General features: G+C 41.1%; 2 protein-coding genes across 2 annotated transcripts in view; both read left to right on the forward strand.

Annotated features, from left to right (window-relative positions):
- LOC127582741 (mucin-5AC-like) overlaps positions 1-8,538 on the forward strand; it is a 32,894-nt gene extending 24,356 nt beyond the window's left edge. Inside the window, exons 28-41 of the mRNA XM_052038304.1 lie at positions 139-297; positions 594-752; positions 1,049-1,207; positions 1,516-1,674; positions 1,981-2,139; positions 2,374-2,532; positions 2,838-2,996; positions 3,759-3,917; positions 4,214-4,372; positions 4,669-4,827; positions 5,136-5,294; positions 5,601-5,759; positions 7,898-8,056; positions 8,366-8,538. Coding sequence (XP_051894264.1) covers positions 139-297; positions 594-752; positions 1,049-1,207; positions 1,516-1,674; positions 1,981-2,139; positions 2,374-2,532; positions 2,838-2,996; positions 3,759-3,917; positions 4,214-4,372; positions 4,669-4,827; positions 5,136-5,294; positions 5,601-5,759; positions 7,898-8,056; positions 8,366-8,538 — 2,240 coding nt within the window. The remainder of the gene's footprint in view (positions 1-138; positions 298-593; positions 753-1,048; positions 1,208-1,515; positions 1,675-1,980; positions 2,140-2,373; positions 2,533-2,837; positions 2,997-3,758; positions 3,918-4,213; positions 4,373-4,668; positions 4,828-5,135; positions 5,295-5,600; positions 5,760-7,897; positions 8,057-8,365) is intronic.
- Positions 8,539-13,050: 4,512 nt separating this feature from the next.
- LOC127582743 (mucin-16-like) overlaps positions 13,051-26,311 on the forward strand; it is a 39,193-nt gene continuing 25,932 nt past the window's right edge. Inside the window, exons 1-19 of the mRNA XM_052038305.1 lie at positions 13,051-13,124; positions 13,429-13,593; positions 13,998-14,129; positions 14,776-14,910; positions 16,284-16,412; positions 17,185-17,345; positions 17,463-17,530; positions 18,443-18,612; positions 19,065-19,091; positions 20,620-20,774; positions 20,862-20,929; positions 21,072-21,241; positions 21,383-21,409; positions 22,106-22,260; positions 22,348-22,415; positions 22,558-22,727; positions 22,879-22,911; positions 24,668-24,804; positions 24,891-24,958. Coding sequence (XP_051894265.1) covers position 14,129; positions 14,776-14,910; positions 16,284-16,412; positions 17,185-17,345; positions 17,463-17,530; positions 18,443-18,612; positions 19,065-19,091; positions 20,620-20,774; positions 20,862-20,929; positions 21,072-21,241; positions 21,383-21,409; positions 22,106-22,260; positions 22,348-22,415; positions 22,558-22,727; positions 22,879-22,911; positions 24,668-24,804; positions 24,891-24,958 — 1,742 coding nt within the window. The 5' untranslated portion in view covers positions 13,051-13,124; positions 13,429-13,593; positions 13,998-14,128. The remainder of the gene's footprint in view (positions 13,125-13,428; positions 13,594-13,997; positions 14,130-14,775; positions 14,911-16,283; positions 16,413-17,184; positions 17,346-17,462; positions 17,531-18,442; positions 18,613-19,064; positions 19,092-20,619; positions 20,775-20,861; positions 20,930-21,071; positions 21,242-21,382; positions 21,410-22,105; positions 22,261-22,347; positions 22,416-22,557; positions 22,728-22,878; positions 22,912-24,667; positions 24,805-24,890; positions 24,959-26,311) is intronic.

A 26,311-nucleotide genomic window follows, 5' to 3' on the forward strand; every position in this document is an offset into this window, starting at 1 on the left:
CTGTGCAGCAGTCTTCCACGGAGCATTTAACAATTTATATTACTGCGTCGCAAAGCCTGAAATGCAGCTCTGTGCAATGTCTGCATTTACTCTCGCAATCCTTCAACTTATCTTGCCATAATATCATAACTATTCCAGAAACAACTCAGCCATCCACAAGTACAGCACCAAGCAGTGCAGCCACAACCACAGCACCAGTTCCCACGTCAACAACATTAGAAACAACTGCAGCCAGCACAACTTCATCAGCATCTGAAACTACATCCGGCCCCGCCACATCTCCATCTGCAAACACGGGTGAGTATTTTCAAAGAGAATATTGCAAAAGATTTCAACAAATTTCTCAAGTTATGAAACCGAAAAATTTCACTGGCAAAGATGCGAGCCAGCGAGCCATCATAAACTGCATCAAATAGTGAGCATGAAGCATTTCCTCATTTTGGCTGTTGAATGAGCTGTGCAGCAATATTGAAGGGAGCATTTAACAATTTATATCACGCCGTCACAAAGCACGAAATGCAGCTCCGTGCAATTACTGCATTAACGCTCGCAATCCTTCAACTTATCTTGAAATATTATCTCAACTATTCCAGAAACAACTCAACCATCCACAAGTACAGCACCAAGCAGTGCAGTCACAAGCACAACACCAGTTCCCACGTCAACAACATTAGGAACAACTGCAGCCAGCACAAGTTCATCAGCATCTGAAGGTACAACTGGCCCCACCACACCTCCATCTGCATCCACTGGTGAGTACACTCGGATAGGGAATTGCAAAAAATCTTCTGAAATTTCACATGATATGAATCTGAAACAAATGACCTTCAAAAATCCATCAAGGTACCATCATGAACAGCAAGGTTAATGGGTTCAAGAAGCATTTACTTACTTCAGCTGTTCAATGAACTCTGCAGCCAAAATATACAGAGCATCCAATAATTTGTATTCCTCTGTCGCATGCCAAGCAAACGCAGCTGCATGACACTTCTGCATTTTCTCTCACAATCCTTCAACTTATCTCAACATAACAATTCCACTATTCTAGAAACAAGTGCATCATCCACAAGTACGGAGACAAGCAGTGCAGCAACAAGTACTGCACCAACTCCCACATCAACAACATTCGAAACATCTGCAGCAAGCACGAGTACATCAGGGACTGAAACTACACCCGGCCCCACCACATCTCCATCTGCAACCACTGGTGAGTATTCTCCAATACAGTAATGGCAAAAGATTTCCACAAAGTTCACATGATATCAAACCGTAACATTTCACTTCCAAATATCCATCAAGATACAAGTCAGGCTTCCATCATAAACAGCATCAAAAAATGGTGCGAGAAGCATTTACTAATTTCGGCTGTTCAATGAGCTGTGCAGCAATATTCCACGGAGCATTTAACAATTTATATTTCTGCGTCGCAAAGCCTGAAATGCAGCTCCGTGCAATGTCTGCATTTACTCTCGCAATCCGGCAACTTATCTTGACATAATATCTCAACTATTCCAGAAACAACTCAACCATCCACAAGTACAGCACCAAGCAGTGCAGTCACAAGCACAATACCAGTTACCACATCAACGACATTAGAAACAACTGCAGCCAGCACAACTTCATCAGCATCTGAAAGCACATCCGGCCCCACCACATCTCCATCTGCAACCACGGGTGAGTATTTTCAAACAGAATATTGCAAAAGATTTCAACAAAGTTCTCAAGTTATCAAACCGAAAAGTTTCACTTCCAAATATCCATCAAGATGCGAGCCAGCGATCCATTATACACTGCATCAAATCGTGAGCGAAATGCATTTCCTCATTTTGGCTGTTGAATGAGCTGTGCAGCAATATTCAATGGAGTATTTAACAATTGATATTACTGTGTCACAAAGCATGAAATGCAGCTCCGTGCAATTTCTGCATTAACACTCGCGATACTTGAACTTATCTTAACGTATTACCTCAACTATTCCAGAAACAACTCAAGCATCGACAAGTACAGCACCAAGCAGTGCAGTCACAAGCACAACACCACTTCCCACATCAACAACATCAGAAACAACTGCAGCCAGCACAAGTTCATCAGCATCCGAAAGTACAACGGGCCCCACCACACCTCCATCTGCATCCACTGGTGAGTACACTCGCATAGGGAACTGTCAGGGTTCCATCATGAACAGCATCGAAAATGGGTGCGAGAAGCATTTACTAATTTTGGGTGTTCAATCGGCTGTGCAGCAATCTTCAAGGGAGCATTTAACTATTTATATTACTGGGTCGCAAAGCATCAAATGCAGCTCCGTGCAATGTCTGCATTTCCTCTCGCAATCCTTCAACTTATCTTGACATAATATCTCAACTATTCCAGAAACAACTCAACCATCCACAAGTACAGTACCAGGCAGTGCAGTGACAAGCACAACACCAGTTCCCACATCAACAACATTAGAAACAACTGCAGCCAGCACAAGTTCATCAGCATCTGAAAGTACATCCGGCCCCACCACACCTCCATCTGCAACCACGGGTGAGTATTTTCAAACAGAATATGGAAAAGATTTCAACAAAGTTCTCAAGTTATGAAACCGAAAAATTTCACTACCAAATATCCATCAAGATGCGAGCCGGCGATCCATTATAAACTGCGTCAAATAGTGAGCAAGAAGCATTTCCTCATTTTGGCTGTTGAGAGAGCTGTGCAGCAATCTCCAAGGGAGCATTTAACAATTCATGTTACTGCGTCGCCATGCCTGAAATGCAGCTCCGTGCAATGTCTGCATTTACTCTCGCAATCCTTCAACTTATCTTGACATAATATCTCAACTATTCCAGAAACAACTCAACCATCCACAAGTGCAGCACCAAGCAGTGCAGTCACAAGCACAACACCAGTTCCCACGTCAACAACATTAGAAACAACTGCAGCCAGCACAACTTCATCAGCATCCGAAAGTACAACTGGCCCCACCACATCTCCATCTGCAACCACTGGTGAGTACACTCGGATAGGGAATTGCAAAAAATGTTCTTAAGTTTCACATGATATGAATCTGAAACAAACGACCTTCAAAAATCCATCAAGGTACCATCATGAACAGCAAGGAAAATGGGTGCAAGTAGCATTTACTTACTTCAGCTGTTCAATCAACTGTGCAGCTCTAACATACAGAGCATTCAATAATTTGTATTCCTCTGTGGCATGCCTGCAAATGCAGCTGCATGACTTTTCTGCACGTACTCTCACATTCTTTCAAGTTATCTCAACATAACAACTTCATTACTCCAGAAACAAATGCATCATCCACAAGTACGGAGACAAGCAGTGCAGCAACAAGTACTGCACCAACTCCCACATCAACAACATTAGAAACATCTGCAGCAAGCACGAGTACATTAGGGACTGAAAGTACCCCGGGCCCCACCACATCTCCATCTGCAACCACTGGTGAGTATTCTCCAACACAGTAATGGCAAAAGACTTCCACAAAGTTCACATAATATCAAACCGTAACATTTCACTTGCAAATATCCATCAAGATACAAGTCAGGATTCCAACATAAACAGCATCAAAAAAGGGTACAAGAACCATTTACTAATTTCGGTTGTTCAATGAGCTGTGCAGCAGTCTTCCACGGAGCATTTAACAATTTATATTACTGCGTCGCAAAGCCTGAAATGCAGCTCTGTGCAATGTCTGCATTTACTCTCGCAATCCTTCAACTTATCTTGCCATAATATCATAACTATTCCAGAAACAACTCAGCCATCCACAAGTACAGCACCAAGCAGTGCAGCCACAACCACAGCACCAGTTCCCACGTCAACAACATTAGAAACAACTGCAGCCAGCACAACTTCATCAGCATCTGAAACTACATCCGGCCCCGCCACATCTCCATCTGCAAACACGGGTGAGTATTTTCAAAGAGAATATTGCAAAAGATTTCAACAAATTTCTCAAGTTATGAAACCGAAAAATTTCACTGGCAAAGATGCGAGCCAGCGAGCCATCATAAACTGCATCAAATAGTGAGCATGAAGCATTTCCTCATTTTGGCTGTTGAATGAGCTGTGCAGCAATATTGAAGGGAGCATTTAACAATTTATATCACGCCGTCACAAAGCACGAAATGCAGCTCCGTGCAATTACTGCATTAACGCTCGCAATCCTTCAACTTATCTTGAAATATTATCTCAACTATTCCAGAAACAACTCAACCATCCACAAGTACAGCACCAAGCAGTGCAGTCACAAGCACAACACCAGTTCCCACGTCAACAACATTAGGAACAACTGCAGCCAGCACAAGTTCATCAGCATCTGAAGGTACAACTGGCCCCACCACACCTCCATCTGCATCCACTGGTGAGTACACTCGGATAGGGAATTGCAAAAAATCTTCTGAAATTTCACATGATATGAATCTGAAGCAAATGACCTTCAAAAATCCATCAAGGTACCATCATGAACAGCAAGGTTAATGGGTTCAAGAAGCATTTACTTACTTCAGCTGTTCAATGAACTCTGCAGCCAAAATATACAGAGCATCCAATAATTTGTATTCCTCTGTCGCATGCCAAGCAAACGCAGCTGCATGACACTTCTGCATTTTCTCTCACAATCCTTCAACTTATCTCAACATAACAATTCCACTATTCTAGAAACAAGTGCATCATCCACAAGTACGGAGACAAGCAGTGCAGCAACAAGTACTGCACCAACTCCCACATCAACAACATTCGAAACATCTGCAGCAAGCACGAGTACATCAGGGACTGAAACTACACCCGGCCCCACCACATCTCCATCTGCAACCACTGGTGAGTATTCTCCAATACAGTAATGGCAAAAGATTTCCACAAAGTTCACATGATATCAAACCGTAACATTTCACTTCCAAATATCCATCAAGATACAAGTCAGGCTTCCATCATAAACAGCATCAAAAAATGGTGCGAGAAGCATTTACTAATTTCGGCTGTTCAATGAGCTGTGCAGCAATATTCCACGGAGCATTTAACAATTTATATTTCTGCGTCGCAAAGCCTGAAATGCAGCTCCGTGCAATGTCTGCATTTACTCTCGCAATCCAGCAACTTATCTTGACATAATATCTCAACTATTCCAGAAACAACTCAACCATCCACAAGTACAGCACCAAGCAGTGCAGTCACAAGCACAATACCAGTTACCACATCAACGACATTAGAAACAACTGCAGCCAGCACAACTTCATCAGCATCTGAAAGCACATCCGGCCCCACCACATCTCCATCTGCAACCACGGGTGAGTATTTTCAAACAGAATATTGCAAAAGATTTCAACAAAGTTCTCAAGTTATCAAACCGAAAAGTTTCACTTCCAAATATCCATCAAGATGCGAGCCAGCGATCCATTATACACTGCATCAAATCGTGAGCGAAATGCATTTCCTCATTTTGGCTGTTGAATGAGCTGTGCAGCAATATTCAATGGAGTATTTAACAATTGATATTACTGTGTCACAAAGCATGAAATGCAGCTCCGTGCAATTTCTGCATTAACACTCGCGATACTTGAACTTATCTTAACGTATTACCTCAACTATTCCAGAAACAACTCAAGCATCGACAAGTACAGCACCAAGCAGTGCAGTCACAAGCACAACGCCACTTCCCACATCGACAACATTAGAATCAACTGCAGCCAGCAGAAGTTCATCAGCATCTGAAATTAAATCCGGCCCCACCACATCTCCATCTGCAACCACTGGTGAGTACGCTGGGATAGGGGATTTCAAAAAATCTTCTTAAATTTCGCATGATATGAATCTGAAACAATTGACCCTCAAAAGTGCACCAAGGTACCATCATGAACAGCAAGGAATATGGGTGCAAGAAGCAATTACTTACTTCAGCTGTTAAATTTGCTGTGCAGCCATAATATACAGAGCATCCAATAATTTGTATTCCTCTGTCGCATGCCAAGCAAACGCAGCTGCATGACACTTCTGCATTTTCTCTCACAATCCTTCAACTTATCTCAACATAACTATTCCACTATTCTAGAAACAAGTGCATCATCCACAAGTACCGAGACAAGCAGTGCAGCAACAAGTACTGCACCAACTCCCACATCAACAACATTCGAAACATCTGCAGCAAGCACGAGTACATCAGGGACTGAAACTACACCCGGCCCCACCACATCTCCATCTGCAACCACTGGTGAGTATTCTCCAATACAGTAATGGCAAAAGATTTCCACAAAGTTCACATGATATCAAACCGTAACATTTCACTTCCAAATATCAATCAAGATACAAGTCAGGGTTCCATCATAAACAGCATCAAAAAATGGTGCGAGAAGCATTTACTAATTTCGGTTGTTCAATGAGCTGTGCAGTAGTATTTCACGGAGCATTTAACAATTTATATTACTGCGTCGCAAAGCCTGAAATGCAGCTCTGTGCAATGGCTGCATTTACTCTCGCAATCCTTCAACTTATCTTGCCATAATATCTTAACTATTCCAGAAACAACTCAACCATCGACAAGTACAGCACCAAGCAGTGCAGTCACAAGCACAACGCCACTTCCCACATCGACAACATTAGAATCAACTGCAGCCAGCACAAGTTCATCAGCATCTGAAATTATATCCGGCCCCACCACATCTCCATCTGCAACCACTGGTGAGTACGCTGGGATAGGGGATTGCAAAAGATCTTCTTAAATTTCGCATGATATGAATCTGAAACAATTGACCCTCAAAAGTGCATCAAGGTACCATCATGAACAGCAAGGAATATGGGTGCAAGAAGCAATTAGTTACTTCAGCTGTTAAATCTGCTGTGCAGCCATAATATACAGAGCATCCAATAATTTGTATTCCTCTGTCGCATGCCAAGCAAACGCAGCTGCATGACACTTCTGCATTTTCTCTCACAATCCTTCAACTTATCTCAACATAACAATTCCACTATTCTAGAAACAAGTGCATCATCCACAAGTACCGAGACAAGCAGTGCAGCAACAAGTACTGCACCAACTCCCACATCAACAACATTAGAAACATCTGCAGCAAGCACGAGTACATCAGGGACTGAAAGTACACCCATCCCCACCACATCTCCATCTGCAACCACTGGTGAGTATTCTCCAATACAGTCATGGAAAAAGATTTCCATAAACTTCTCATGATATGAAACCGTAAGAGTTCACTTCAAATATCCATCAAGATACAAGTCAGGGTTCCATCATAAACAGCATCAAAAAAGGGTGCAAGAAACATTTACTAATTTCGGCTGTTCAAGGGGCCGTGCAGCAATATTCCATGGAGCATTTAACAAACTATATTACCGCGTCGCAAAGCCTGAAATGCAGCTCCGTGCAATGTCTGCATTTACTCTCGCAATCCTTCAACTTATCTTGACATAATATCTCAACTATTCCAGAAACAACTCAACCATCGACAAGTACAGCACCAAGCAGTGCAGTCACAAGCACAACAGCAGTTCCCACATCAACAACGTTAGAAACAACTGCAGCCAGCACAATTTCATCAGCATCTGAAAGTGCATCCGGCCCCACCACATCTCCATCTGCAACCACTGGTGAGTACACTCGGATAGGGAATTGCAAAAAATCTTCTGAAATTTCGCACGATATGAATCTGAAACAATTGACCTTCAAAAATGCAGCAAGGTACCTTTATGAACAGCAAGGAAAATGGGTGCAAGAAGCATTTACTTACTTCAGCTGTTCAATCTACTGTCCCGCCATAATATACAGAGCATTCAATAATTTGTATTCCTCTGTCGCGTGCCTGCAAATTCAGCCGCATGACATTTCTGCATTTGCTCTCAAAATCCTTCAACATATCTCAACAAAACAATTCCATTATTCTAGTAACAAATGCATCATCCACAAGTACAGAGACAAGTAGTGCCGCAACAACTACTGCACCAACTCCCACATCAACAACATTAGAAACTTCTGCTGAGAGCACGACTACATCAGGGATTGAAAATACACCCGGCCCCTCCACATCTCCATCTGCAACCACTGGTGAGTATTCTCCAACAACGTAATGGCAAAAGATTTCCACAAACTTCACATGATATGAAACCGTAACATTTCACTTCCAAATATCCATAAAGACACAAGTCAGTGTTCCATCATAAACAGCATGAAAAAAATGATGCAAGAAACATTTACTAATTTTGGCTTTTCAAGGGGCTGTGCAACAATATTCTACGGAGCATTTAACAAACTATATTACCGCATCGTGTAGTTTGAAATGCAGCTCCGTGCAATGTCTGCATTTACTCTCGCAATCCTTCAACTTATCTTGACATAATATCTCAACTATTCCAGAAACAACTCAAGCATCGACAAGTATCGCACCAAGCAGTGCAGTCACAAGCACAACACCAGTTCCCACATCAACAACATTAGAACCAACTGCAGTCAGCACAAGTTCATTAGAATCCGAAAGTACATCCGGCCCCACCGCATTTTCATCTGCAACCACTGGTCAGTATTCTTAAACAGACTATTGCAAAAGATTTCAACAAAGTTCTCAAGTTATCAAACCAAAAATTTTCACTTCCAAATATCCATCAAGAAGCGATCCAGGGTTCCATTATAAATTGCATCAAATAGTGAGCAAGAAGCATTTCCTCATTTCGGCTGTTGAAAGAACTGGGCAGCAAAATTCAAGGGAGCATTTAACAATTTATATTTCTGCATCACAAAGCCTGAAATGCAGTTCCGTGCAATTTTTTCATTTACTCTCGCAATCCTTCAACTTATCCTGACATAATATCTCAACTATTCCAGAAACAAGTCAACCATCCACAAGTACAGCACCAAGCAGTGCAGTCACAAGCACAACACCAGTTCCCACATCAACAACGTTAGAAACAACTGCAGCCAGCACAATTTCATCAGCATCTGAAAGTACATCCGGCCCCACCACATCTCCATCTGCATCCACGGGTGAGTATTCTCAGACAGAGTATTGCAAAAGATATAAACAAAGTTCTCAGTTTATGAATCCGAAAAAATTCACTTCCAAATATCCATCAAGGTGCGAGCCAGCGATCCATTATAAACTGCATCAAATAGTGAGCATGAAGCATTTCCTCATTTTGGCTGCTGAATGAGCTGTGCAGCAATGTTGAAGGGGCATTTAACAATTTATATTAATGCGTCACAAAGCATGAAATGAAGCTCTGTGCAATTTCTGCATTAACATTGGCAATCATTCAACTTATCTTGACATATTATCTCAATGATTCCAGAAACAACTCAACCATCGACAAGTTCAGCACCAAGCAGTGCAGTCACAAGCACAACACCAGTTCCCACATCAACAACATTAGAAACAACTGCAGCCAGCACAAGTTCATCAGCATCTGAAAGTACATCCGGCCCCACCACATCTCCATCTGCAACCACGGGTGAGTATTCTCAAACAGAGTATTGCAAAAGATTTTAACTAAGTTCTCAGGTTATGAAACTGTAAAATTCCACTTCCAAATATCCATCAAGATGCGAGCCAGGGTTCCAGTATAAACTGCATCAAATATTGAGCAAGAAGCATTTCCTCATTTTGGCTGTTGAATGACTTGTGCCGCAATATTCAAGGGAGCATTTAACAAATTATATTACCGCGTCGCAAAGCCTGAAATGCAGCTCCATTCAATTTTTGCATTTACTCTCGCAATCCTTCAACTTATCTTGACATAATATCTCAACTGTTCTAGAAACAACTCAACCATCGACAAGTACAGCACCAAGCAGTGCAGTCACAAGCACAACACCACTTCCCACATCGACAACATTAGAAACAACTGCAGCCAGCACAAGTTCATCAGCATCTGAAATTAAATCCGGCCCCACCACATCTCCATCTGCAACCACTGGTGAGTACGCTGGGATAGGGGATTGCAAAAAATCTTCTTAAATTTCGCATGATATGAATCTGAAACAATTGACCCTCAAAAGTGCATCAAGGTACCATTATGAACAGCAAGGAAAATGAGTGCAAGAAGCAATTACTTTCTTCAGCTGTTCAATCTACTGTGCAGCCATAATATACAGAGCATTCAATAATTCATATTCCTCTATTGCATGCCTGCAAATGCAGCTGCATGAAATTTCTGCATTTACTCTCACAATCCTTCAACTTATCTCAACATAACAACTTCATTATCCTAGAAACAAGTGCATCATCCACAAGTACGGAGACAAGCAGTGCAGCAACAAGTACTGCACCAACTCCCACATCAACAACATTAGAAACATCTGCAGCAAGCACGAGTACATTAGGGACTGAAAGTACACCCGGCCCCACCATATCTCCATCTGCAACCACTGGTGAGTATTCTCCAATACAGTAATGGCAAAAGATTTCCATAAACTTCTCATGATATGAAACCGTAAGAGTTCACTTCCAAATATCCATCAAGATACAAGTCAGGGTTCCATCATAAACAGCATCAAAAAAAGGGTGCAAGAAACATTTACTAATTTCGGCTGTTAAAGGGGCTGTGCAGCAGTATTCCACGGAGCATTTAACAATCTATATTACCGCGTCGCAAAGCCTGAAATGCAGCTCCGTGCAATGTCTGCATTTACTCTCGCAATCCTTCAACTTATTTTGACATAATATCTCAACTATTCCAGAAACAACTCAACCATCCACAAGTACCGCACCAAGCAGTGCAGTCACAAGCACAACACCAGTTCCCACATCAACAACGTTAGAAACAACTGCAGCCAGCACAACTTCATCAGCATCTGAAAGTGCATCCGGCCCCACCACATCTGCATCTGCATCCACTGGTGAGTACGCTCGGATAGGGAATTGCAAAAAATCTTCTGAAATTTCACACGATATGAATCTGAAACAATTGACCTTCAAAAATGCAGCAAGGTACCATTATGAACAGCAAGGAAAATGCGTGCAAGAAGCATTTACTTACTTTAGCTGTTCAATCAACTGTTCCGCCATAATATACAGAGCATTCAATAATTTGTATTCCTCTGTTGCATGCCTGCAAATGCAGCTGCATGACTTTTCTGCACGTACTCTCACATTCTTTCAAGTTATCTCAACATAACAACTTCATTATTCTAGAAACAAATGCATCATCCACAAGTACGGAGACAAGCAGTGCAGCAATAAGTACTGCACCAAGTCCCACATCAACAACATTAGGAACATCTGCAGCAAGCACGAGTACATTACGGACTGAAAGTACACCCGGCCCCAGCCCATCTCCATCTGCAACCACTGGTGAGTGTTTTTGGACAGTGTTAAAGCAAATAATATCCATAAATTTCCCATCAGGTACATCTGACACAATTTACGTGCAACAATCCCCCAAGATTTAAGTACTTTTTCCTTCATAAACCCCAGTCTACTTTGATACAATCAGAATCAGAATCAATTTTATTATCACTGTCATATTTGAGGTGAAATTTATTGTTTTACAGCAGTCGTACAGTGCAGAGACATGAAAATTAGTATAAATTACAAAATAAATTTATATTGGAAAGATAAGGGATAAGAAAGTGGTGTTTATGGGTTTTTAGACCATTCATAGATCTGATTGCGGAAGGGAAGAAGCTTTTCTCAAATCAGTGAGTGTTGGTCTTCAGGCTCCCGTACCTCATTCCTGATGGTAGTCAGAAAGAGTGCATGTCCCGGATGGTGAGGATCCTTATTGATGACTACCGCCTTCTTGAGGCACTGGTTCTTGATGTCCTCGATGGTGGGAGGGTTATGCCCGTGATGGAGCTGGCTGAGCCTACAACCCTCTGCAGCCTTTTGTGATCCTGTACATTGGAGCCTCCATACTAGGGGGTGATGCAACCAGTCAGAATGCTCTCCACCAAACATCTCTAGAATCTTGCAGGAGTCTTTGGTGATGTACCACTTCTCCTCAAACTCCTAACGAAGCAGAGATGCTTACATGCCTTCTTCATGATTGCATCAATGTATTGGGCTCAGGATAGATCATCCGAGGTGTTGATACCTTGGAACTTGAAGCTGCTCCCCCTTTTCTCCACTGACCCCTCAATGAGGACTGGTGTGTGTTCTCCTGACTTCCCCTTTCTGAAGTCCACAATCAATTTCTTAGTCTTGCTGAAATTGAACTTAAGGTTGTTGTTGTGACACTACTCAACCAGCCAAACTTCTGTACGCCTCCTCGTCACCATCTGAGACTTTTCTAACAGCAGTGTTGTCAATTATGAATCTCTTGACGGTGTTTGACCTGTGCTTAGCCACACAGTCATGAGTCTAGAGAGAGTGGAATAATGGGCTGAGCACAAATTCTTGAGTATCATTTACTACTTTCTACTCTTCAAAGAGGCGTGCAGCCATATTTTACCGTGCACTTCACAAATTTTATTCCTGCATTGCAACACTGCAAATACAGGTCTGTGCAATTTCTGCATTCACTCTCTCAATCCTTCAACTTTTGTTGACATAACATCTCCACTGTTACAGAAACAACTGAATCATCGACAAGTACGGAGACAAGCAGTGCAGCAACAATCACTGCACCAGTTCCCACATCAACAACAGCAGAAACAACTGCAGGCCTCATTGGTGCATCAACTACCGAATCTACAATTGCCTCCACCATAACTCCATCTACAAGTACTGGTGAGATTTGTGTATGAGAATAATAGGAAATAATATCAGTTCCGTTCACGTCATGTAAATCTGAAACAATGAAGTGGCAATAAACCATGCAGTATATCAATATTTTCCTTCAGAAATACCACTGAAGATTGTAGCGAGTAGCATTTACTACTTTCTTGGGTACAAAGAAGCAAACAGACATATTTTACAGAGTACTTAGCAATTTAAAAACTGTAACAGAAAATCGAATATACAGCTCGAAACAATTTCTGCATCCACTCTTCCAATATTTAAACTTGTCTCAACATAACATCTCCTCTGTTCTAGAAATAACGGGGCCATCGACAAGTACGGAGACAAGCAGTGCAGTAACAAGTACTGCACCAGCTCCCACATCAACAACAACAGAAACAAATGCAGGAAGCACAAGTACATCAACATCTGGTAAAACAAGCACTCCAGCTGCAATCAATGGTGAGTACTGCATGACAGCATAATGGAAAATAGTATCTGCTCACTGCACACCCTGCGAATCTGAAACAATTCAGATGCAAAAGCTGAACTTGGTGAGGGCATATCCTACATCATAAACACCACTGAAAATGGTTGCAAGTAGTGTTGTCACTATTTACCTCTGTTCAAAGAGCCACAGAGATTTAATTTACAGAGAATTTCAGAAATTATAATTTTGCAACACAAAACTACAAATGCAGCTCAATGCAATTTCTGCATTTACTCTTCCAATCTGAAAACTTCTTTCAACATAACATCTCCACAGTTACAGGAACAAAGGAATCATTGACAAGTACAGAGACAAGCAGTACAGTAACAAGTACTGCACCAGCTCCCACATCAACACCAACAGAAATAACTACAGGCAGCACAATTATATCAACAACTGAAAGTACAACTGGCCCCACCACAACTCCACCTACAATCAGTGGTGAGTATTGCAGAGTAATGGGCAATAATATTTGTTCATTTCACGTGCTGGAAATCTGAAATCCCATCGGGCAGAAGATACAAAAGACTGAAAGCTCATACCACTGGGCTCAAGGACAGCTTCTATCCCGCTGTTATAAGACTATTGAATGGTTCCCTAGTACAATAAAATGGACTCTTAATCTCACAATCTACCTCATTATGGCCTTGAACCTTATTGTCTGCCTGCACTGTACTTTCTCTGTAACTGTAACACTTTATTCTGCATCATGTTATTGTTTTACCCTGTACTATCTCAATGCACTGATGTGATGAAATGATCTGTATGGATAGCATGCAAAACAAAGTTTTTCACTGTACCTTGGTACATGTGACAATAATAAACCAATTTACCAATTATTGCAGCAACAACTGAAGCATCAACTGCAAGTGCACAAACAAATGCTGTCACTCTGACTTCGACATCAACTCTGGCAACAAGTAAAACAGCAGCAACAAGTGAATCAACTGCAGTCTCCACAACAGTAAATTCAAATAGTATGTATTATTGAACACAGTTATTACAGACAGTATCCTGTGAATTTCACATCATTTTCAGCTAATGTAATAATGGAAATTTTCAATGAAATACCAAGAAAATATTGTACTGCGATACTTCACCTTCAAAGTTCACATTTGCAAATATCATTTGGGGCTTTTTTTCTGCCTCAAAGTGGCTCACCACATTAATCATAAAGCCACAGAGATACAGAATTTGTCCACTGACTCTGTCTGACCATAAAGTACCCATTTGTACACTCATCTTACCCTAACCCATTTTGTTCTCCCCACATTGCCATCAACTCCATCTCCCCCCCAGATTCTACCACTCATTTACACATTAGTGGCAATTTACAGAGGCCAATTAATCTACCAACCCATACATTTTTGGGATGTGGAATGAAACTGGAGCACCCAGAGGAAAGTGCAATCTTCACACAGACAGCACCTGAGGTCAGGATCAAACTGGGTCCCTGGAACTGTGAGGCAGCAGCTCTAAGAGCTGTGCCACTGTGCCCTCATTAGTTTAATCACTAACTAATTTAACTAAGTTAAATTGACAGTCTGTAGTTCAATGTCCACTTCTGCATATGTCCTTTTAAGTGTTAATCTGATCTCAACATCAACTCCTCTGCTGTTACAGTGACGACCACAAGTGTACAGACAACTGCCACAGCAACAGCAATAACATCAGCTCACACAATAATCAGAGGCAGTACTACTGCAATAACAAGGACTGAATCAACAACAATCTCAGCAACAGTCACTGCACCAAGTGGTCAGTATTCTAGTTATCTTTTACTGTAAATATCATGCTGTATCTTTTTAATCTGATGCAAACTTCTGTTGACCACAATAATGATGGGAAGAACCTTGTGCAGTTACATTTCAGTGCTTGCCACATAACCAAAATCTTAACATCTTTCTAACACACTTCCTTGTAGTTTGTTCCAAATTTTCTGTTCCATTACAACATTAACCACTTTCACAATAACAGCTGTGCAAGTAGTCAGACATCTAACAGGACACTCATCCTGACACCATCTCTCATCTCAATAAATACAGTGACATCAGCTCTTGCAGGGAGCCCTATCCAATCAACAACCACCTTAAGAATTCATGCCAAAGAAAATTGTTGATTATACAGCAGAACCATTATTGCAACTGCCCCAAAGAGCAGTCATTGCGCAGAGAGAGGCAGTTAAAATAGCATATGTAAATCATCCTGCTCAATCCTACTTCTTAATTGACATGCTTTCATATTCATCTGCTGGATGTCTGCATGAAATAAGTAAAGCCAATAATGGAGTACTGTGTGTAATTCTGGTCGCCCCATTACAGGAAGGATGTGGAGGCTTTGGAGATGGTGCAGAAGAGGTTTACCAGGATTCTGCCTGGATTAGAGGGAATGAGCTACAAGGGGAGGTTGGACAAACTTGGGTTATTTTCTCTGGAATGTCAGAACCTGATAGAAGTTTGTAAGATTATGACATAGATAGGGTAGACAGTCAGAATCTTTTTCCCAGGGTAGAAAAGTCAAGTATTCCAGGTCATGCATTTCAGGCGAGAGGGGAAAAGTTTAAAGGAGATGTGTGGGGCAAGATTTTTTGTGCCTGGAACGGGCTGCTGGGGTAGTGGTGGAAGCAGACACAATAGTGGCATTTAAGAGGCTGTTAGACACATGAATATGCAGGGAATGGAGGGATATGGATCATGTACAGACAGAAGAGATTTAATTCGGCATCATGATCGGTGCAGATATTGTGGGCCGAAGGGCCAGTTCCTGTGTTGTGCTGTTCTATGTTGTAAAGTCCTGAATTAAATATGCAAATTGGTCTCAACTGTGTCACAGCAACAACAGTTATATCACATAGGAGGAGGTTGACTTGCTGAAACCATCCCAACATTTATGCTTCTGCTCTTATCTGACCATCAAAAATTCCTCCAGTATTCAGCCCCAGTTGAATGTGGATGTGGAGTGCTGGTTGTCTCCAGTCAGATATGAATGAATTGAAGGAGTGGAGGTTTGGCAGAGCTGGAATATGGACCAGCATTAAATCCACATGATTATCAGGATGTGACAAAACATCTATAGGCAAATGATGTGTCAACATTGGTGTGACAATGTGAATGAACTATTTTGTGCTGCAGAATTATCATCAACTTCAACATCATCTGTCGCAGAAACATCTTCCACATCTATTCAGACCTCTACAAATGTACATGGATCAAGTTCAGCAACAACAGTGATCTCCAGTGAAGCAACCAGTGTGGTAATAGGTGAGGAAAGAGTATAGTAGATTTATGGAGAGATTCTACCAATTGTCTTAGGATTTTTATCTGGAAGGCACATTTTTATGCAATCATTCAAAATGTTCATTTGAATTGAAATATCCTTTCAGTTTATAAGTATATGGATCAGGACCAAACCTGGACACCTGGAGCTGTGAAGCAGCAGCACTAACTGTTCTCCACTATCAGGTCAAGTTGGGGGAATGCACTGCACAATAGACCTGATAGATCTGATGTGATACCTGATTCATTTTAAAGGCTGAGCCCCATTTGTATTGGGACAGCGGGCTACAAGTGGAGCAGTCTGCCTATCCAGGCCATCACAACACCATGCAGCCTAGCCAGTCGCTGGGCCAGAGAAGAATGCTAGAATCACAGGAGTGCATTCTGGTCTTGTGGAAACTAAAGGGAATGTATGTCTTATTATGACATTTAGAGGGCTTGGCATCATTTGTCTAGGTTCAGCAGGATTGTAGGTGGGCACAGATATAATTTTGAATGGAATTAAAAGGGGGAGTTCAGTACTTTTCCAGTGAGGTCACTGCATTGCTGGGATGATCAGACATCTTGGAAGTCATGTCTGTTGAGGGAAGTAAATGGAAAGGTTCTTCTCTGGGCAAGGCTCCAACTTGTTCAACTTTTGATCCACATGCTGCCTTGTTGCACACCCAGAAAGGTCTCCTTTAACATGTCATCATCCTTATTTGAACAAGGTTAAATTTTTTAACTTAATTTTTCTTTGTATCCCTTTCTGCGGTAGTGGAACCCCCGATTGTACCTGCTACAAACAAACCAATTGAGGGAGTTAAGGAAAAACGATTTAACATCACCTTCAATGTGCTTACACTGCCATTCACACCGAATCTACAAAATACGAGTTCCCCATTGTACACAACTGAATCACAGAACATTCTTAATGAGGTAAACATATTATTTATGATTAGGATAGAAAATATTATATTTCATTATACTTTTCATACCAAAATGATAAATTTTAATTCCCTGCACCTCAATAATCTGTTTGCCAATTCCCTACAGCTCAATAATCTGTTTGCCAATAGCAGAGTAAATTCAACATTCTCGAGGTGTCGGTCTGTATCTTTCAGGTAAGACATTAATTATTACTTTGAAAGTTCCAAGTTAACATGAATGTAAACCTATATTAATGCTCAAGCAGTATGCAGATATTAAATAATACTAAATAACAAGTTATATTAAGAAAATTCTACCTTCCATGCCACGATCTGATGAGTTAATTTTCTAACTGCATTAACACACTCAAGTGACACTTTTGTATCTTGTTGGTTTGTGCTGACATTTCTGTCTCGAATTGCTGGCATGTAAATAACATTAAGTTGGGGCTTCCAGAAAAATGCCACCTCAAACAGATAAGTTTCTTCTTCAAAAAATTGGATTTAGTTTAATTACATGCTTAAGGTGCATTCAGCTGAGCATTTCCCATTTTTTAAATGTTTTAACAATTTTTTTCTACAAATCATTTTCTCCAGTTTTCATTATTTTTGAACATCTTGGGATCACAGTCATTTACAGACGACTGTAAGCAGGGGCAGGACTTTGCCAGCTGTCACAGTTGACAGAGGTGTTTTGTGGGTGGGGCTTTCTCACTGAGTCTCCTGAGACCCCAGTTCCATTTAGAATAGGCTGAGAGAGTCCCGGGATTCCTCAGGCCAAGACCTGGGAATTAAGAAGGTGGAGAGGTAACAGGCAGTGATTCCAGGCTAGTGGAGTGGCCCAGCAAGATCCAACCCATCATGGGATCTAATTTTATTGGAGAAATATAATCATTCAGAAAATAGAAAGTGCTGAAAATACTCAGCAGATCAGGCAGCATCTAAGATGAGAGAAACAGGTTGATTACTGAATAGTTATTGGTTATTTTTAGTGTTCTATCCTTTAAATAATGTACGTATCTTTCTAGCATTAATGGGTGTTCAATTATTGAGTATTAGGTTGAAAAGTTTAAAATAAAGTAACCACCCGCCCTTTGTCCATGACAGACCTGCAAGTGACGGTAATAGTACAGTTGAGGCAATCTGTATTTTTAAACTCCCTGCTTCTGGCCAGCCAGTTGATAAAGTTCAGATCTACCATGAATTTCAAAACAAGACAGAGGACATCACCACCTTGGGATCATATTCACTGGACAACAACAGCCTGTTTGTGGATGGTATATATTCATATCAATTAAATGTCTATTTATTTTTACTAAGGCTGTTACCTGTTAACATTTTAATTTTTATGTATTCTCTCTCCCGAAATGTTGTCGCAAAATCACTCTTTTGCTTGTGATGTCCTCCTCCAGTTCACTCTCACCCTGGTCTTGGGGTTCTCTATCCCCCACAGTCTGCTGCCTGTCCCTCCCCGCCTGCCGCCTGTCTTTTAAGGCTGAGATAGAGAGAAATTTCCTCACAAGAGGGTTGGCAAACCTTTGCCATTTTTGTTTCCCTGCAATCTGTCATCACTGATTATATTGCTGTCTCTGCTGTGGCACTGGTCCCATGAGCTCTGTGTATGTGACTCTGGTAACATTTTTCACATCAAACTTATAATTGATTAAAGCTCATTGAAAATCATTTTAACAAGTTTAAGTCATGCTTTCCAAATATATATTTTTTTCAGGTTACCATGAGTCAGCTGCTTTGACCAGTAAGTACCATCATACAACCTCTCTTTAGATAATATTGCCTCAAGGAGTAAAACTGAATTAGTCATGCAAATAATTTCACAGCAGCCCAGTCTGAGACACGGATTTGCTAGGATTCTTACAGCCATTAACCAGATACATATTCCTTATAAGGAAGTTTAGAAAGGGAAATCTCAGTTACCAAAAGGCAAGTGGAATAAAGGATCATCCAGTCAGTATAATACATGACCTTTTTGGACTTGGGTGCCTGTTTATTACAATTATCTCTCTGTAAATGCTGATCATACAAAGTTATTCTTTTGCTGAAAACAAACTTTCTTGGTAGTACTTACAAAAATGTTTACATCTCAACTTAATGATTTGTTGCTAAAAATCTACTTGGATAAATCCACTAGCAAAGAAAATGCAATATCTCTCTAGTTCTTTTGTTTTGAAACACAGCTTTCTTTCTGATGATATTCCGAGTTGGTCAGAGGCTATTGTGGACAGAGAATGCAAATGAAAAGACACATAAATGGAATATAAACAAAGCTCGAACCAGATTGGTTCTTCCTTTTAATTTGATGTAAAGTGCTGAATGTTTGTGCATTAATATCCCAGGTTATCAGTTCAAAATGTTTTGTTTTAAGTAAAATGCCAAAATAACAATTTCAGACCTTTGTAAAATAATGCCTATATTCTAATAAGGTCAGAAATTTCAGGGAAAATTGATTCAAATACCACCACTGATTCCTTTCAAGATTTGGACAGGAAGCACTCACATTGGTTGTATCAAAAAGTTAAACTAGTCAGCAGCACTAAAATGAAGAGGAGCGACTCACCCTCGAGGATCATGGATTCAGGTTAATGCACAATGACAAGGTGTACCATAAATTAATGCTGCTCATATAAATCTCCTCTTTCAAAGCAGCTTTCAGATAAATTCAGTGGTTCCATGTTTCACCGAACTTCCATGGGTCAAGCTCTCCATGTACATCTTTTCCTGGTAATTCAGATAATTTAGAGCACAGCAGAAATATAAAAGGATCCCCAGGCATCTAGAAGAGACTGGAAGAACAGGAGATAATGATGGGATTCCTCTGCTGGGAGCGAGCAAGGACACAATGGGCCAAACAGCTTAGTTCTGAGTGGGAGTAAGTCAGTGAGTACCATGAAATTTAGGAGGCAGCAGAAGTATATAATGCTTCCTTCTAAATTTAATAAGTCAATCGGAGATGTAACATAAATTTAGGAAAATGGCAAGATTCGAAACACAACAAAATCAAGAGCAACTTGGACTACAACATGGTGTGGCCAAATCCATCTTGGTCCAAGAGGCAGTTCTAGTTTCAGTTACAAATGTCAAAGACAAAACTATTGGAGGCCAACAACGTCGAATGCTATTGAACATCACACCTGCACCCAATAAGGCCCAATGAAAGCACTTTTCACATACTTGGAAAACCTATCTTCAATGTGGGGGATACAAATGCCTCTGAAACAGGAAATATTCTCATACTTAGTTAATATTTTTCTCATTTTCCTTGACAGCAATATCACCAATACAGACCACATCTCCAAATCTGCAAACAAGTCCCCTGGATTTTAATGTGACCTTCATTGCAACTGACTTGGCCTCTGCAGCAGATTTACAAGATCCCAGTTCACAATTGTACATATCTGCAGCAAATTCTATTGGCTCTCAGGTCAGTTTGACAAATTAATGATCGATACCATTAATTGCTTACCGGTAGTTTAGTTAATCTGAAACTCCAACTCTTGCTTTCCTACAGCTCAACAAACTGTTTAGTAGCAGCAATATCAACAAAACATTCACCAGCTGCAAAGTTCTCTCATTCAGGTAAGGAATATTGATCCTGATTGGTATTTGCTTCAACATTGCCTGAAAATCACCCTGATTAGCAATTGCTTCAACACTGCGTCTGATGTTAGTAAAAGTACATGACACTGTGTACTTAATTGTCCCGCCTTCTATTCAACAGCCCAGCAAATGTACCAGGCATCAGAGTGCATGCAAACTGCACTTTCAGAAATGACTCGGACCCTCAGGAAGTTAACAGGGTTACTGTGTACCATGCGTTCAGAGACAGGACCAACGGCATCACCTCCTTAGCACCATATTCACTGGACAGTAACAGCCTCTATGTGAATGGTATTTATCACTGAAAGGAATAGTTTCCTCTTTTGCTGCTTTATTACATAAATGTGATAAAATGCAAAAGATTTTATGAAATAATTACCCTAAATAATGAAAATATTTCATCTGATATATGATGCTTTTTAAATTTTTCAGGTTACCACGAACCCACACCTTCAACCAGTGAGTACCGATTCTGTGTCTGTATTTCACTAAAGTTACCTTTTCTTTGCAGTGGAAAACAGCAGTGAATCTCTTTATTAAACACTTGCTAAATATTGTCAAATGCAGCCTCCTTATTGGTGATGCAGCGATGGCAAGTGTGTGGCAATAGGAGTTCGATGAGATGTGACCACGCCATCAACATCAATGGTTTCAGCACCACCGTTAGCCACACACTCCATCATGGTGCTCCGAAATGCTGCCAATTAGAACTGGAAACCAAATTTGGGGAAATGTACAGGATTCCAAAATCACTGAAGTAATTGGGACAGGAAGTCATAGACTGATGGAGTTATGGGCTGATCCAGTATAGATACAGGGCCTTCAGACAACCGAATCTGTGCTGACTATCGGTCACACATTTACGCTAATCCTGCAGTTTCTCCACATTCTCTTCAGCTGCTCTAGGCCTTCTGTAACTCACCTACTACTCAGAGGGGCAGTTCACAGTGGCAAATTAACCTACAATTATTCATTGCTTTGTTAAGGATGAATACTCCTTTCCATCACAAGTTCCAACAACAGCAGCTGCAAATTTTCCATTGCAATTTCTGCAATCATGGCTAATCTTTCTTTGGGATGTGTGCTGCAAATTATTTAGAAAATCTGAATGTTTCAGTTCACTCTGAAATATTTTCTTCTCACTTTCCTTGACAGCAATATCACCAATACAGACCACATCTCAAAATCTGCAAACAAGCACCCTGGATTTTAATGTGACCTTCATTGCAACTGACTTGGCTTCTGCAGCAGATTTACGAGATCCTAAATCACAATTGTACATATCTGCAGCAAATTCTATTGGCTCTCAGGTCAGTTTGACAAATTAATGATCGATACCATTAATTGCTTACCGGTAGTTTAATTAATCTGAAACTCCAACTCTTGCTTTCCTACAGCTCAACAAACTGTTTAGTAGCAGCAATATCAACAAAACATTCACCAGCTGCAAAGTTCTCTCATTCAGGTAAGGAATATTGATCCTGATTGGTATTTGCTTCAACATTGCCTGAAAATCACCCTGATTAGCAATTGCTTCAACACTGCGTCTGATGTTAGTAAAAGTACATGACACTGTGTGCTTAATTGTCCCGCCTTCTATTCAACAGCCCAGCAAATGTACCAGGCACCAGAGTGCATGCAAAATGCACTTTCAGAAATGACTCGGACCCTCAGGAAGTTAACAGGGTTACTGTGTACCATGCGTTCAGAGACAGGACCAACGGCATCACCTCCTTAGCACCATATTCACTGGACAGTAACAGCCTCTATGTGAATGGTATTTATCACTGAAAGGAATAGTTTCCTCTTTTGCTGTGTTATTACATAAATGTGATAAAATGGAGGAAAATTATCAAAATCAATCAATTTTGGTCCACTATTTTCTGATGACGTTCCATTACATGCATGATGCTTTTGTGATTTTGCAGATTACCATGAATCAATATCAACAGCATCAACTAGTGAGTACATTTCTATTGCTACATTTTCCCCTATTTCCTACTATGACAGTGTGTAACAACAGTTAATATCATTTATTAAAAACTCCCTAAATATTGTCAAATGTAGTCTCCTATTAGTGATGCAGTGTTGGCAAAGTTTGACAAGAGAGGATGAGATGGAACATTGAACATGGAACAGTACAGTATCAGGCCATTCAGCCCATGATGTTGTATTGAACTAATTAAGCTAGTGACCCCTAATTAAACTCATTCATTCTGCCTGCACCTGGTCTAAATCCCTCCATTTCATGTGCCCACTTCAGGGCCTCTTAAATACCTCTATCATATTTGCCTCCACCATCACCCCTGGCAACATATTCCAGGCACCCACCACTCTCTGTGTAAAACAAAACCTTGTCCTGCACGTATCCTTTGAACTTACCTCCTCTCACCTTAAATGCACCTTAGACATTTCGACCCTGGGAAAAAGATACCAGCTGTACACTTTGCCTCTCATAATCTTGTAAACTTCTATCAGGTCTCCTCTCAGCCTTCTCCGCTCCAGAGAAAACAACCCAAGTTTGTCCAACCTCTGCTTATAACACATGCCCTCTAATCTAGGCAGCATCCTGGTAAACCTCTTCTGCACTGTCTCCAAAGCCTCCACACCCTTCCTATCTTGGGGCGACCAGAACTGAATGCAGTACTCCAGATGCGGCCTAACCAGAGTTTTATAAAGCTGCAACATAACTTCCTGACTCTTGAACTCAGTGCCTTGACTAATAAAGGCAAGCATGCCATATGCCTTCTTTACCGCCCTATCAACTTGTGCGGCCAGTTTAAGGGATCTATGGACGTGGACCCCAAGATCCCTCTGTACATCAGAAATGTTAAGGGTCCTGGCATTAACTGTGTACTTTCCCTTTACATTTGATCCCCTAAAGTGCAACACTTCACACTTCCAGGATTAAACTCAACCTGCCATTTCTCTGCACATATCTGCAACTGATCTATATCCTGCTGTACCCTTTGGCAACCTTCTACACTATCTACAACATTACCAATCTTTGTATCATCGGTAAATTTACTCATGCACCCATCCACATGGATCCCATGCATCTTAATCTTCTTGATGAGGTCTGACCATCCAATCGATAATAATGGTCTCGGCACTACTGCTAGTTGGTCAATAGTAGCTGAATGGTGAAATGATGACAGTTTGGAGGCAGCAAGAAATTCATACAGCTCCTGCACTTGGCTCATGGGCTGCAGGATGAATCAGACACCAAGTCACCTGCTACCCAGTCCTATCTAATTGAACACCTGAGGTATCAGATTTAGAGCTGTTGCATCATTGTTATCCTCTTCAGAGTCTTCCAGTCCCCTTTATATCAGGCACATTAATGGATTGATGATAGACACATGCATATCTCAAACAGAAGTGGCAGATTTCAGAAATAAGAGCCATAAGCCAAATTTGGAAATAAACTCCAACACAGTGTCAGACTCACACTCTTCTACAACGTGAAACAGCCAACTCTATCTTCTCTGATTAGGGTGGTTCCTATCCCAATTACACACACAATAAACAAAACTGTTGGATGCCACCAACATTGAAGTCTGTCATTACATTGGTCCCATTGAGGTCCAACAACAGCAGATAATACTCTGCTGCCCTTTCTACGTTCCTGGTTATCCTCTAATTCTGGAGGATACAAATGATTCAGCAACAGGAATTCTTTAAACTCACAATATTTTTTCACAATTTTCTTCACAGCGGTGGCACCAACCCAGACCACAAATCCCTTTGATTTTAATGTGACCTTCGCTATAACTAACTTGGTCCCAACAGCAAGTTTACAAGATCCCAATTCACTATTGCACAAATCTGCAGCAAGTATTGTTGCTCTCCAGGTCAGTTGATAAATCAATAATTGATACATTTAATTAATTACTTGTGGTTTGTTTTATCTAAAACTCCAACTGTTGCTTTCGTGCAGATGAACAAACTGTTTAGCAGCAGCAAGATCAACAAAACATTCTCCAGCTGTAAAGTTCTCTCATTCAGGTAAGGAACATTGATCATCATCCTGATACCTATTTGTTTCAACATTGTGTGGCTTTAGTAAAAGTACATGGCACTGCTAAAGCATTCACATTCATCTGTGATAACTCTGATAGTATAAACAATGTGGATATATCACAAAGAAACTTTTTGTGAAAAATCATTCTCAATGGAAAATCATGGATTAGCAGAAAATTCCACAATGTCTGCGATGGTGATTAGCTATCATCCTTGTATTGGTATTGGTTTTATTATTGTCACTTGTACCGAGGTACAGTGAAAAGCTTGTCTTACAAACCGATCGTACAGGTCAATTCATTACACAGTGCAGTTACATTGAGTTAGGACAGAGTGCATTGATGTAGTACAGGTAAAAACAATAACAGTACAGAGTAAAGTGTCACAGCTGCAGAGAAAGTGCAGTGCAATAAGGTGCAAGGTCACAAGGTAGATCGTGAGGTCATAGTTCACCTCATTGTATAAGGGAACCGTTCAATAGTCTTATCACAGTGGGGTAGAAGCTGTCCTTAAGTCTGGTGGTACGTGCCCTCAGGTACCTGTATCTTCTACCCGATGGAAGAGGAGAGAAGAGAGAATGTCCCGGGTGGGTGGGGTCTTTGATTATGCTGGCTGCTACACCAAGACAATGAGAGGTATAGACAGAGTCCAAGGAGGGGAGGCTGGTGACCGTGATGCGCTGGGCTGTGTCCACAACTCTCTGCAGCTTCTTGCGGTCCTGGGCAGAGCAGTTGCCGTACCAAGCCGTGATACATCCAGATAAGATGCTTTCTATGGTGCATCGGTAAAATTTGCTGAGAGTCAAGGGGGACAAACCAAATTTCTTCAGCCTCCTGAGGAAGTAGAGGTGCTGGTGAGCTTTCTTGGCTGTGGCATCTACGTGATTTGACCAGGACAGGCTGTTGGTGATGTACACTTGCAGGAACTTGAAGCTCTCAACCCTCTCAACCTCGGCACCATTGATGTAGACAGGTGCATGTACACCGCCCCCTTTCCTGAAGTCAATGACCAGCTCTTTTGTTTTGTTGACATTGAGGGAAAGGTTGTTGTCATGACAACATTCCACTAAGCTCTCTATCTCCTTCCTGTACTCTGACTCATCGCTGTTTGAGATACGGCCTACAACAGTGGTGTCATCTGCAAACTTGTAGATGGAGTTAGAGCAGAATCTGGCCACATAGTCGTGAGTGTACAGGGAGTAGAGAAGAGGGCTGAGGACGCAGCCTTGTGGGGCACCAGTGTTGAGATAATCATGCAGAAGAACATGATCATGCATTGGCACATTCTGAGGCATGAATCGCACATCTGGTCACATTTTGAGATTGTGCGTAACATCTG

The sequence above is a fragment of the Pristis pectinata genome, chromosome 24 (assembly GCF_009764475.1).
Source record: "Pristis pectinata isolate sPriPec2 chromosome 24, sPriPec2.1.pri, whole genome shotgun sequence".
Lineage (NCBI taxonomy): Eukaryota > Metazoa > Chordata > Chondrichthyes > Rhinopristiformes > Pristidae > Pristis > Pristis pectinata.